General features: G+C 34.9%; 1 protein-coding gene across 1 annotated transcript; it reads right to left on the reverse strand.

Moving 5' to 3' along the window:
• Positions 1 to 1385: 1385 nt before the first annotated feature.
• On the reverse strand, positions 1386 to 10225 carry LOC143683149 (olfactory receptor 10C1-like). The gene is made up of 2 exons (XM_077159384.1): positions 10049 to 10225; positions 1386 to 2345 (listed from the first exon to the last, which is right to left on the reverse strand). Exons 1-2 carry the CDS (start codon positions 10223 to 10225, stop codon positions 1386 to 1388), a joined length of 1137 nt encoding a protein of 378 aa, XP_077015499.1.
• Between the last annotated feature and the right edge of the window lie 3092 nt (positions 10226 to 13317).

Genomic DNA, 13317 nt, shown 5'->3' on the forward strand with positions numbered 1-13317 from the left:
ACCCAGTTCTCTGGCATGGCAGATGAGAATTCTGCCACTGAACCACTGTTGGACTGACCTAAGAGCATTTTACCTTACAAATGAAATCAAGATAGATGTTAATAATGTATAATGGACAAGGTATTTATTGTTCTTAGTACATGAAATTTTCAAACAGAGAAAAAGAGATTGAATAATTTAAGGTAAAACCATAAATATATTAAGTCAACATTAACAATTTCCAATACTTGGCAAATTCTCACTTTCTCTATTTGCCTCACACACTGTTGTGCTGTAATTAGTAAAAGTAAATCCCAGGCATCATATCATTGCCATGATAAATAATATGGCATGGAAATTAATGCTATATTCAGCATATAATCTACTAGCCCAAGTTCAGATTTTTCTATCTCATATATGCCTCTTATATTTGGTTTGTTCAAATCAGGATACAAACCCATCATAAGTTTCTTAATGTATAACAAAGCTCAGTAAACATTTTCTTTTAGGGCCAAATAGCTAATATTTTAGGCTTAAAGACCCCTAAAGTCTTTGTAGCAACCACTAATATCTGCCATTGTAGTTTAAAAGCAGTCATAGGCAATAGGTAAATGAATGGTTGTGGCTGTGTTCTAATAAGACTTTACCTTCACGGAGTGGAGGCAGGTCAGATTTGGTGCACTATTTCTACTGTACCAACCAAATCCCAAAAATGCTGATTGACATTTCTTAATGGTTAGATAGGGGTTAACCTGCAGAAGCTAATAGACATTATAAAATCATAGAGTTAGTCAATGTCTTTGCAAAATAACTTCCTGTATCTATTTTCAAGCCCTGGAAAGCATTCCTCTGTCCCCTGTTGTTTCATGAGTTTGCTTATGTTTGCATGTTTACATATTTCCAAGATACCTTCAAATCATAAAAAGAAATATTTGATTGAATATTATGTACCAATAAGTTTAAAAAAATGACTAAAGCATATTTTATGGAAGGAAAGAGTACACTTCACTAAGTTACTAGGGAATTAAATCATGTGGGACAGTAATATGTTAGAACACACTCTCTAGTGAAAAGGGCAAAAGTCAAATGAGTCCTTCCAAAGCTAGAAAATGCCTGGGAGTGTAGAGTAGAAATTTTCCAGGACTCTGAGACAGAACCTAGCAATTTAAACTCTGACACTAGATTAAAGGACTTTGGAATATCTTTCAGTATTGGGCTCATCTCATAAAAATTCCCTTCTGGAGTTTCACAAAAATCACCATCATTGTTATTAAAGTAGTTCCTTAGAACTGGTTGAGGAAGGCACAGGTTTTTTTTTTTTGTTGTTGTTGTTCCTTTCTTTACTCATTTGTTTATTCTTGGGTAATATGTGCATCTTTTCAAAGAGATTTGCACAGTCCTCAAGCTCAGGTCAAAACTCTTTTCTTGCCCAGTGTTCTGTGGAGGGCTGCCTTGACTTCCTTGTTCCGTAAACTATAGATGATGGGGTTGAGCATGGATGTCACCACTGTATAGAAGAGGGCGAGGAGTTTGTCTGTTCCTGGGGAATGGCTGGCCTTGGGCCTCAGGTAGGTGACCGATCCTGAGCCAAAGTAAAGTGTTACTACCAGTAGGTGGGAAGAACAGGTGGAAAGAGCTTTACAGCGGCCCTCAGGTGAGGGCATGACCAGCACAGCAGCTAGAATTCTTCCATAGGAAGCAATAATCAATAAAAATGGGCTGGATATGCAAAGGGTGACCGCAACAAAGATTGCAGCCTCATTATGGGATGTATCCCCACAGGCGAGTGCCAGGATGGGTGGGAGGTCACAGAAGAAGTGGTCTATCTCACAGGGACCACAGAAGTCCAAGGAGAAAATATAGTTGGTCTGGCCCAAGCCCACTATGCATCCCACCCCCCAAGAAACTACTGCCAGTTGGGCACATACCCCACGACTCATCCGTGTTGCATAGTGGAGTGGGGAGCATATGGCCATATAGCGGTCAAAAGCCATTGCTGCCAAAAGGCAGCACTCACTAATACCAAAAAATATAAAGAAAAACATCTGTGTGGCACAACCCTCTCGAGAGATCTCTCGGGCTTCACTCACAAGACTCTGCAGCATCTTGGGTATGACAGAGCAGGTGTAGCCCATCTCCAAGAGGGACAAGTTTGCCAGGAAGAAGTACATGGGAGTGTGGAGCCCTGGGGTGGTCCAGATGGCGAGGGCTATGAGCGCATTGCCTGTTAGCGATGCTAGGAACATGAATAGGATGACGGTGAACAGGAGGAAACACTGCTCAGGGACCTCAGAGAATGCGGCAAATGCAAAGCATCTGACAGTCATGCTGTTCTCCTGCCACAAGGAGCAATTGCTGCTCACGACCTGGAAAAGAGAAAGGTGAAGTCATCAGAAAAATTCCTTCAGAGGAGAGACCTAAATTCTCATGATATTTTTAAAGAGCTCTGGTATATGAGAAAGGTAATAATGTTCACAGTCTTTACATGTAATTTTATAATTGAAAACATTCTGAAATTGTATTCATCATCACATTTTTCAAATTTCCTCGAACTTCACAGTCTTAGCTGTTTTTGCAAAATTTAGTTATAACCCAAGCATACAGTGAAAAAAATACTTAGTTCAATTCTCTTTTCATAGCTTCCTTTAATAATTTTTCAATAACTACCAAATAAATTATTCCTTGTCTCTCATGTATTTCCATTTCTGTTGCCACTGACCTTATTTTTTCACCCATTTATTCAACAAGTATATACTAGAGTAATCAGTAATTAATATTCTAGGTCCTGAGATACAATTAGTAAGAAAAAACAAAACTTCTCCCCAGATAAAACTTAATGTTTTTGTTTTTTGGTTTTTTTTTCTTTTTTATAGGCAGGCACGGGAATTGAACCCGGGTCTCCAGCATACAGGCAAGAACACTGCCTGCTGCGCCACCGTGGCCCGCCCAAAATTTAATGTTTCAATGAAGGAAAACATAAATCAATCAATCATTCATTAAACAAATAACTGGTGCAATGCAGAAAATTAAAATGAGAATCTGTGCTGGTGACTGGTCGGTTCATATTATGTGGTCAGAGAGGACATTCTTGAATTTACACCTGAGCTGAAATAGGGATTATAAGAAAGGATGGCCTTATAAAGAGTGTTTCATAACATATTTATACTTTCGTGCTCAAATAATTCCATTAATGTAACTAATTTCTCACCTTCTATCCTGTCTCCGTCAGCGTGTCCCTTACTAAATGAAAATTACCATTGTCTGCAAGTTAAAAAGAAAATTTCTCTGTATGGTTCATGAAAATTTCTGGATCAGGTTACTATTTATGAAACCTTACATCTCACCTGTTACCCAAATACATACCATGTTACACTCTTATTAAACTACTTGCACCTTTTAGCTTGTGCCTTGCTCACATGTATTCCTTTTTTCCTTGTTCTCATTTTCTACTGATGCTTGAAATTTACTCCCTGTTTGTCCATCTAGTGAACTGCTAGTCTGTGATCAACTCCAGGGTATCTTCTCCTCTTTGGAAACCCTTACTAATTCCATTGTCTTCTGCCTCCCGGCAGTCAGTGACATGCCCTCTCTGCTGTCTTACTGTCCTATCACAACTACAATAGCGCTTACAACACTATGATGACAATTGCTTGCTCATTTCTCCCTGGGGAGGAAGCCTCATCTCAAGGGGCAGTAATTTTTACTTGTTTACCTTTCTATCCATCTCTTGCAACAATTGACAGTGCTTGCTGTCGATCATTCCATATTTGCAGGACTTATAGGATGAGGAAACACATTCACCTGTGATAAGTACATTCTAAAAAGCTCACAAAAGTTTCATTGTACACAATGGAAAAAATAGGGCTTGGAAATAGTGAAGATATGTATTTCTAAATATTTAAACAGATAAAGATTGGTATTCTGTTTAGAAATAAATATTAAATCACATAAAAACAAATATCTAAGGCTCATTCAAAGTAAAAATACAGATGTAGCAAAATACTTTTCTCCCTTCCTATCTGTCTCTTGATGTATTACTAAACCACGTATATTCTGGCTTTTTATTATGTTTTCTATTGATTTAAGGAATTCTTTATGTGCTGACCTTAGTCTGAGAGCCTCAGATGCATGGAGAAGAAGTCAGCTTTGTGTGTAGTCAATGAATGTTTTAGTTTTATCATGTCCATGGAAGAGGACAGAGATACTCAGGGCAGGTGTCCGTCCTGGGTCTCGAGAAAGGAGCGACAGCCTGTAGCACAACAATTTGTCAGTGATATTTCTGCTGTCTCTCATCTGTAACATTTTCTGGACTTTTTCCTTGGAAATGAAGGATAATGAAGCCCTTCCTATCTTTCTTGTTCAGCTGCTTTGAATTAGAAATGCACAATGCAGAAGCAAACTATGAATACAAAGCAGGAAATGGTCCTTAAATAGCAGTTTATCAAGCCTTCTACCCTTTACAGCCACACAATAAGTGATTTACAGGACACTGCAGGGAATGTTTTCTGCCTTTATCAATGTATAAAAGATCACATATTAATGTCTAATAACCAAGCCATCCTAACAGGTAATGGGTATACATGATGATAAAGGAGTTTCATGTCAAAGATTAATTGGAATCAATTGTAGATTCTTATTCAAAATTAGAAAAGATTAAGTAGTCCATGAACACTGACAAGACTCTGAAGGTTTAAATCAGGAAGTGAACATGCAATGATAGTTGCATGTATGAAAGAAATAGAGGAGCAAGATCAGATACTTTTTATACCTTACTGGCTTACCAACTAACCCATCCCCAAGAACTAAGATAAGCACACTCCATAGAGCTCTACTTTGGATATAATCTAGTTGAAGAGATTCATTCCTGATTGATGCCTCATAATTAGAAGTTATTTTACTGGCTCAGTCCATTATTCATCTATGTTTTATAGTGAAATGTATCTTTTTTTTCTGAGCCAATGGAAAATGTGATACATTATTAGATATTGTATATAAAATACTAAGTATATTGCCAAATATGTAAAAAAACACATGATAAATGTTAACTTTTATTCATATATAATCATGAATTTAAAATGCTTTAATAATAGACACAATTTGTGTAAATTCATTCTTAATAATTTATTAATAATACAATTGATAGTCCATTGCTTTCCACAATTTCTCCACAGTGACTTCATCAAGAACTTCATAGCTGGGCGATACCTTAACACAACTCAGCAGAGACTATTTTACTATAATTAAAATCATCAGGGAGAAGATTGTTATGGGGAGTAAATTTGGGCATTTCTATTCTGCAATAATGAGATATTTAAATTTCTTATGAAATAATTAATTTTAAACAACTTTCAGCAATTTTATGGCAGGAACACTGGGAGAGAGAGTGAATTGTTACCTCTTCAGAGATGGGGAATCAATTCAACTGATGACAAGAACTGAAATGTCCTTGGGCATCAGCCGTCCATTTGCACACTTTAGGTCATCGTTTTCACAACATTCTTTACCTAAGGCATTAACTATGTTGCGTACCTTGAGGGGAAAGTGCATGGTAATTGCTGCTGGTGAGGCACTCCCTGATTTTCACAGTAACCTTTATAATCTCTGATCATTTAGAGGAGGCAAACCTGATCCATCCTCAGTGCACACTTAGGATGTGTACTCGGAAGGCTCTGTGCCGTTAGGAGCTGTGTCCGGATCTCAGGAAGATGGCAAATCTCATGAAAGAGCATCATGTCCCTCCTCACAATGCCCTCAGGTCCATTAAAACAAACAAAAGCAAACAAACAAACAAATAAAGTAAATAATAAATAAAACAGAAGTAGACAGGCTGTGTTGTTTACGTGATACACATTTGAGCCTTCATTTCTTCTGAAAGATGAATAGGAAAGTGAAATACTTTGTTCTGAAGATTTATCCTCTTTCTCTGCCTCCACCCCAAGCCCTCCCAGAAAATATGTTATCTTCACACTGGAGACTATCAGGAAGAAATTGGATTCTATCTCTAGAGAATTGTCATGGTTAGGTCTATATTTATTTGTAAGTAAAAGTTAACATTTAGGAGGAAAAGAAGTAAATGTAAAAAGTCAGCTAAATCAACAGTTAAATATAATAAATTAAATGCATAAATGTAATATAATGTAAATATTATATCAATATAATCTAATGCTTAATGTAATGTAATGTTTAAATGGGATATAAACATAATGAATGACAGTTAACTGCTATCAAAAACTGTATACATGATACTATATGAATTCAAGTGAAATTTACTACTGTAACCTACCATTCTAAACTGTTAATGTTCAGAATTTAATTTTTCTGAATTTCAATTAAATTAAATAGTATAAAAACTGCATAAGTGATTTTCATGTCATATTATGATGTCCTTTAATATTTCTCCAGATTTTCATAAATATTCAAAATCCTAATATCTTCTAGTTACTCCTGATTTTCACTAAAGTTCCTATTTATTTCTATCAAACTTAACCACAAGAAAATGGAGAATCAATGGTACGTCTTAGTGTAAGGACAGAAGAAGGTAAGGCACTCATTGCATACCATTTAAATGATATAAAGAAAAAAGGTGATGGACAAAATGTCCAATATTTATACAATATAAAAGTGAAGGAAAAAGTGTAAACAAAGCAAGATATCATTTGTAAAATAAGTCCCCTTATTGCAGCTTTCCTCAATGAAATAGGCGGAGATGTCCTTTTGAGAATTCCCCTTAACGTACTTATTACTGCAGTCTTATGGGCTTTGGTATACATTTCTTGCTTTTAGTATTCCTGAATTGGAAACTGATTACTAAAAAAATGATTAAAATATAATTCTTACAGTGATTATTCTCTGAATCACATAAAGATCTAAATAGATTGAGATTGGTTTTATGAGGATTGGACAAGCCAAGTAGTTATCTGCTTTAACATTCTCCACTTCTTTAGTAGCAGAATACTGAATTCATGTAGTACTGTAAATGCATTCTGTTAAAGAATATATATCTCCTTCCCTTGCAGATAGGTTCATCCTACAGTTAATTGTGGTGCATGAGATCTAAATTGAAGTACATCTGGAATATCCACAAGTTCTCGTTAAGTAGAAGGGTAAGCCTTATTTTGACCCTTCCAAATCTAGCCAGCTGCCTTAGAACTCAATGCAATGGCTAAAACTCTAGTCTACTGCTTGTACAACAGAACAAGCACCAAAGCCAAGCAATTTTGGAGCCAAAGGACAGATGCAGATGAAATTCTTGTGAAATTTGTTTAGAGTAGACTTGGGCTTCTTTGTTTTAAGGACATGAACTTTTAATTCTTAAAAGGCATTAACATTTGAAAATTTTCAGTAAATTCCCTGGAACCTAGCACTCTTAAGGTAGGTAGCTAACTTAAAACAGGTAGCTCAATTAAGTTGAGGGTAACTACTGCAATTATGCCTACCTTCTATTCTTGATTCAAGAAGTATAAGTATTGAAACTGTTCAGCTATGTTCCAGTAGCCTTGATTCTTGAAGACAATTGTATCATCATATAACTTTTAAAATGTGACTGTGTGATTGTGAAAACCTTGTGTTTGATGCTCCTTTTCTCCAGGGTATGAACAAATGAGTAAAAATATATAGATAAAAAATAAATAAATAATAGGAGGGATAAGGGGTAAAATAAATTGTGTAGACTGAAATAAAAGTGGCCAATGAGAGGAAGGGTAAGGAGTATGGGATGTAGACATTTTTTTTAACCTTTCATTTCTTTTTCTGGAGCAATGCAAATATTTAAAAAATGATCACGGTGATGAACACACAACTGTGTGATAGTATTGTGAGGCATTGATTGTACACCATGCATGAACTGTATGCATATGAAGATCTGTCAATAAAAATTTTTTAAAAGAGTTAAGCAGAACTGAAAAAAAGTATAGGTATAGTTCATATAGTATAAAATGGTTTACTTAAGTACTGAGGGAATACTAAGATATGTGATCAGTAGCAAGTAGAATTAACAAGGGCTAAGGGGGACAGGAAAAATAAGGGTGACAGGACTGGTGAATATGACTGAGCATTTTGTACATTACACAAGTTGCCTAATTAAGAGATGTCTGATTAGGAGAGGTACTATCAATATCTTTCATAGCTCAAGAATTGGTTCAGGAAACTGGTATGCTACAGACAGCTAACATCACCTCTAAAGAGTTGACTGTAAATTTTTAGGAATAAGCCATTGTGGGAGGATAAAACTTATGAACACAGCAAATGCTGCAAATCAGGGTTCTTCTCTTCATCTTCCCAATAAACACCTGGTTGTTAAACAATTATTCATGTACCATTGCTTAGAGGGTTTAGGTAGCTTGCCCAAGGTACTTATTGAGTAACTTAATAGAGCTGAGATTTAAGACAAGGCTACCAGTTGTAAAATCATCAGCTTTTTAGCCATTAAATAAACCTTTCAAATATATCAAGAATTTACCAAAACAGTACAATTTTGTAAAACACTGATTATTTTATGGTATAAATATTTTCTGATACTATTTAGTATATTACTGGTAATAATCAGCCAATTTTTCATTTTAGCAAAATTTCAGAATGTGATGTTACATTATCATATGTGCCAAGGAAAATGAGCAACATATTTTCTTTAAAGTGGACTAAGCAATGATGGCCTGAGACCAGGTCCAGAATTCTTAAAAGTTTTGTTTCACATTTTTCTACCTTGGATATTTAAAGACAAGTGATAAATTTTCATTGGAGAATTCAATTTTGTGTGTTTAATTTTCTGTAGGAAGTTACTCAGACTTAGATCCTGCAGGTAACCAAATAGCTTCCATCATTTTGAGGCCCTCACAATTGAACATTCAGAAGTACAAATATTCATAAATATATTTCTTAATCTTTTCAAGTTAATAGTGCAAACTATACTTATAAATTCTACACAGTTTTACTTTATGAAAGGTCAGTGAGTTGTTAGTGGTGGACCCTTGTTATAAAAGCAATCTAAAGACACCTAAAACATGGAGAGATTGGGTATCACTGGAAAATAGCTTGCTAATTGGCAACAATGAATTAGAATCAAGGTTGCAACATTTATAAAGATAGTAGGCCACTGATTCAAATAGGTAGGTCACAGCAGTTTTCCTTAATGCTATTATCAGTTGTAGCCTCAGCAGAAAACCAATGAATATTAATCGTTAAACCATAATATTAATATTAGTGTCATACTTAACTGTCCCTTTTTAATGGCTCCATGAACTCATTTTGTATATGTCTCCAAATCTTATACACTCTGTCCATGCTCCTGCTCATCTAGCATGTCTTTCAAAGTTTTTATTGTATCTACTGTCTCATTAACATGTATCTAAAAACATAACAATCATTTTAATTTTAATATTTTCCCATTCCATAGTATGCACATTGAGAACAATGGCTTTCATCTTCAGATAGCATGGAGTATCTTAGACCTGTTTTTTTTGTATCATGCTAACATTTATTCTATGTTTTCAATATATTTGGTGTTTTTATGACTCTGTGTATTTATTTCCATTTCTGTAACAAATTACTTTATCATATATTTTTTGCATCATTTTATCTCTGTCTTTTGTTTTTATATAATTCCAGTTATATATTGACATTTTTTTTTTTTTTTAAAGGAAAGACAGAGAGAAGGAAGGAAGGATAGAAGGAAGGAAGGAAGGAAGAAAGGGAAACATTTTCTTGTTTTTATTGTATTCTGTTTCTCCGTTTTTGTTACATGGGCTGGGACCGGGAATCGAACCGAGGTCCTCCGGCATAGCAGGCAAGCACTTTGCCCGCTGAGCCACCGCGGCCCGCCATATATTGACATTTTAATCATTTTTTTCCATTGCTCATGTATCCAATTTTCTCACAACAGGAATAAAAAAGGGAATGACCAAGAAAGGTGACTCAAATGGTGAAGCAAGGAAAGGGTTAAATTTTACCCAGCAGGTTTTATCCTCCTGGGTTTTTCGACCAGCTCCAGCTGGAGATGGTTCTCCTTCTGGTCACCTCCATCATCTACATTTGGACACCAACCAGGAACCCAGCCATCAGACTTGTCTCATACTTGAACCCCAAACTCCACATGCCCATTCATGTCTTCTTTTCTAATCTCTTCTTCCTGGACCTCTATTTTCCAACCAGATTTTTCCCAAAGATGCTTTGGAATCTCAAGGGCCCTGAGAAGGCCATTAACTACACTGGTTGTATGATCCAGTTGTACATTGCTTTGGGGCTGGGCCATGGCCTATGACTGTGATGGCCTGTGACCCCTTCAATGCCATCTGCAGGCACAACCACCATGGCATAACCATGCACCTACAGCTTCTTCAGCAACTAGCAGCTGTGGCCTGGAGCGGTGGTTTTGCAGGTCTACAGTTTAGGCCATCCTTGCTTTCCAGTTGCCGGTCTGCAGCCACAACAGAGTGGATGACTTTATGTGTGAAGAGACTTCCTTGATGAAAGTTGTCTGTGTAGATGCAAACTTCCTGGAAAATGAGCTCAACATGGCTTTTATGCTCTATGTGGTTATACCTCTGGGGCTTATTTGATCTCTTAGGGAGCGTTTGGGAGCTGTGGATCTCACCTGATTGTGGTAGCGTTCTTCTTCTTTGAGACTATAATTTCTGTTTACGTACAGACCAAGAGTTGGAAAAGCTGCTGGAAAAGCTGTGATCAGATTGGGAAGAAATGTGAAAAATACTTGTGATCCTTCAGATGTTGCAGATTTTTAGGGATCATTTAATTATAGCTTCCTCTTTAATGTAGGAGAGCACAGCTAAATCAACTAAATGAAAGCAGGTGTGAAATTTTCTTTCAATTTTGAAGTTCTCTACTATAAATCCTTCTTATTCTTCTTTCTGGAAATGTTACATGTCTTCTCTTTTGGCTATCTTGTAAATATCCTATGAATAAAAAACTTAAATATTTATAGGTATGTGCATGTGAATTAATATCATAAATCCTAGAATTATTGCTCAAGTGATTAACCAATGACATGACTGACATAGTTATGACAAACTCTTTTCACATCATAAAAATAAATCTTCTATCCATGGAAGTAGAGTTCAGATCACAGCTTCAGAACTATGAATTTACATTAGCATGCTTCCTATTGCTTTCAAGTCTTTCATTCAATAGAACTACAGTCAGTGGGTGTGCTATCCATAGTGTACATGATATGTAAAGGCCAATTTAAAAATCCACAATTACCTAACATTGATCTTACCTTGGGGATTAAAGGCTTTTGTTCATTCAGTAGAAGCCTCTGGGAATAAGTACACACAGAGGTTTTGCATCTTTCCAAACCCCAGAGAAAGCAAAGCCCCAAACTTGCCATGTAATGAGGCTGAATGTTTCTCATTTATGCATCTCTTGTCAACACAGAATATCTCATAACCACTTTTGAATCACCCTTTTACTCCATATGTAGAATCTAAGGCAAATATGCCAATATACCTTTTAGTTTTGTCATTAAATCTAAAGATTTAAATTTTGGCAAAAGTAAATGTATAACCTTACAAAAATAAAACTGTTAAAAATAAATAAAACTGTTCATTTTTGGGATCGTATAATATTTGCATTTTTGAAAGTATAATTGATAGAACTGACAAAATTGTCTTTGTTCATATTGAGTATAAAGTTTTAATCTGTTCTAATATCATTTGTTGGAAATTTTTTAAAAGTTAAAATGATAATCTTCGTTATTTAATATAGATACGTGTCTCTAGCTGAACATGATAAGAAATCAAATAGAGTTTGAAAAGGTAATCACAAAGGAAAAGAAAATCTGGTCTGAAGGCCATTGATAAGGTAGAGACGACATCCATGTAGACCTTCTTTATTTCATCCCTTTCTCCCTCACCTCTTGTAGGAAAATACAGTCTTTAGATGCTAGTTTTTCTTTACTGTATTTCTTTTATCCCAAATAAGCAGATATGAATGAATTATTTTATACCATCAATTTTTATCTGAGTATGGCCTATGGTAGGTAATCCTTTTTTTTATATATGCTGTATGATGGGGGTCACATTTCAATCTTTTCCCATGCCGGTATCCCCTTATTGCCACACCATTTGCTGCATTTTTTTTTGTTTGGTTTTTCACTTTTTGTTTGTTTGTGTGTTTGTTTGGGAAGTGTATGGGCTGGGAATCAAACCTGAATCTCTTGTATGACAAGCGAGAATTCTGTCACTGAACTACCCTTGCACCCCTACTATAGATAATTTTCTAGACTTTGTTTTACCCACTAAGAGAAATTTCCCGGAATTCACTCAGAAGCCATATATTAAGAACTCAAAATGGTAATGTCACTAACTTAAATTAGCCTATGGTAAATAAGAAAATGCATCTGGTAAACTTTAAGATAGACATTAAAAGAATAACAAAATATTGTCTTTCATACAATCTACTAGATGAAGAAAATGAAATAATAAAGCAACATTAGATTAATCATAAATATGTAAATGCAGGAGAATAAAAATTAAATACATTGGAATAATATAAAAACATACATAATTGTAATTATAAATCCCAACATAGTAGTAATTATATAAATATAAATGGCCTAAATTTCCAAATAAATATAAAATTTGTCAGAGTAGAATGAAAAACAAGGCTAGGATATGACTTATATATGCTAATGAAAAATGTTTGAAAGTAAGGGATAAAAAAACTATAACATGCAAACACTTGCCAAAGGAAAGCTGGCATAGCTATCCTAATACCAGAAAATGCAGACCTGAAGAGAAGAATAATTCCTAGAAATAAGTGGAGACATTTTATAATAATAAAATATTTAGTCACCCAGGAAGTTATAATAATCCTGAATTTATACACATTCTATAATATAGGTGCAAAATATAAAGTGATACTTGTCAAATAAAATAATAGACAAGTCCATAGCCAAACTTGGAGATTTAAACACACCTCTGAATAACTTAAAGAAAATGTATGCAAACATAAAGAAGAATATTAAAGCCATAAATCACACAATTAACAAAATAACTTAATAACTACCATGCAGAGAACATGGGAGCCAACAACAACAAAAATTTTCCAAGCACACACAGAATATGTAGAAAAATTTGACCATCTGTTGAATAGGAAAGCAAGTCTGAATATATTTAAAAGATTCAAATCTAAGAGTCATTTTATCTGACAGAAATAAAATCAAGATAGAAATCAATAACATATAACCAACAAAATATTAATTTTGTTCAGCTATAAAAATTTCAAACATAGAAAATGGAGGTAGAATAAAATGAGATAAATCCATATACACAGAAATTTGATATTAACAATTTAAAGTGTTTTGCAAATTTGTTTAATCAGTAT

This window comes from Tamandua tetradactyla, chromosome 5 (assembly GCF_023851605.1).
Source record: "Tamandua tetradactyla isolate mTamTet1 chromosome 5, mTamTet1.pri, whole genome shotgun sequence".
Classification (NCBI taxonomy): domain Eukaryota; kingdom Metazoa; phylum Chordata; class Mammalia; order Pilosa; family Myrmecophagidae; genus Tamandua; species Tamandua tetradactyla.

Bases quoted from the DNA above. Each gene is read 5' to 3' on its own strand.
- LOC143683149 (XM_077159384.1), bottom strand. From the start codon at position 10,225: ATGGCCCAGCCCCAAAGCAATGTACAACTGGATCATACAACCAGTGTA. The intron at 2,346-10,048 runs GTATGAGACAAG...TCTCTTTTCCAG, and splicing joins ATGTGGAGTTTGGGGTTCAA to GTCGTGAGCAGCAATTGCTC.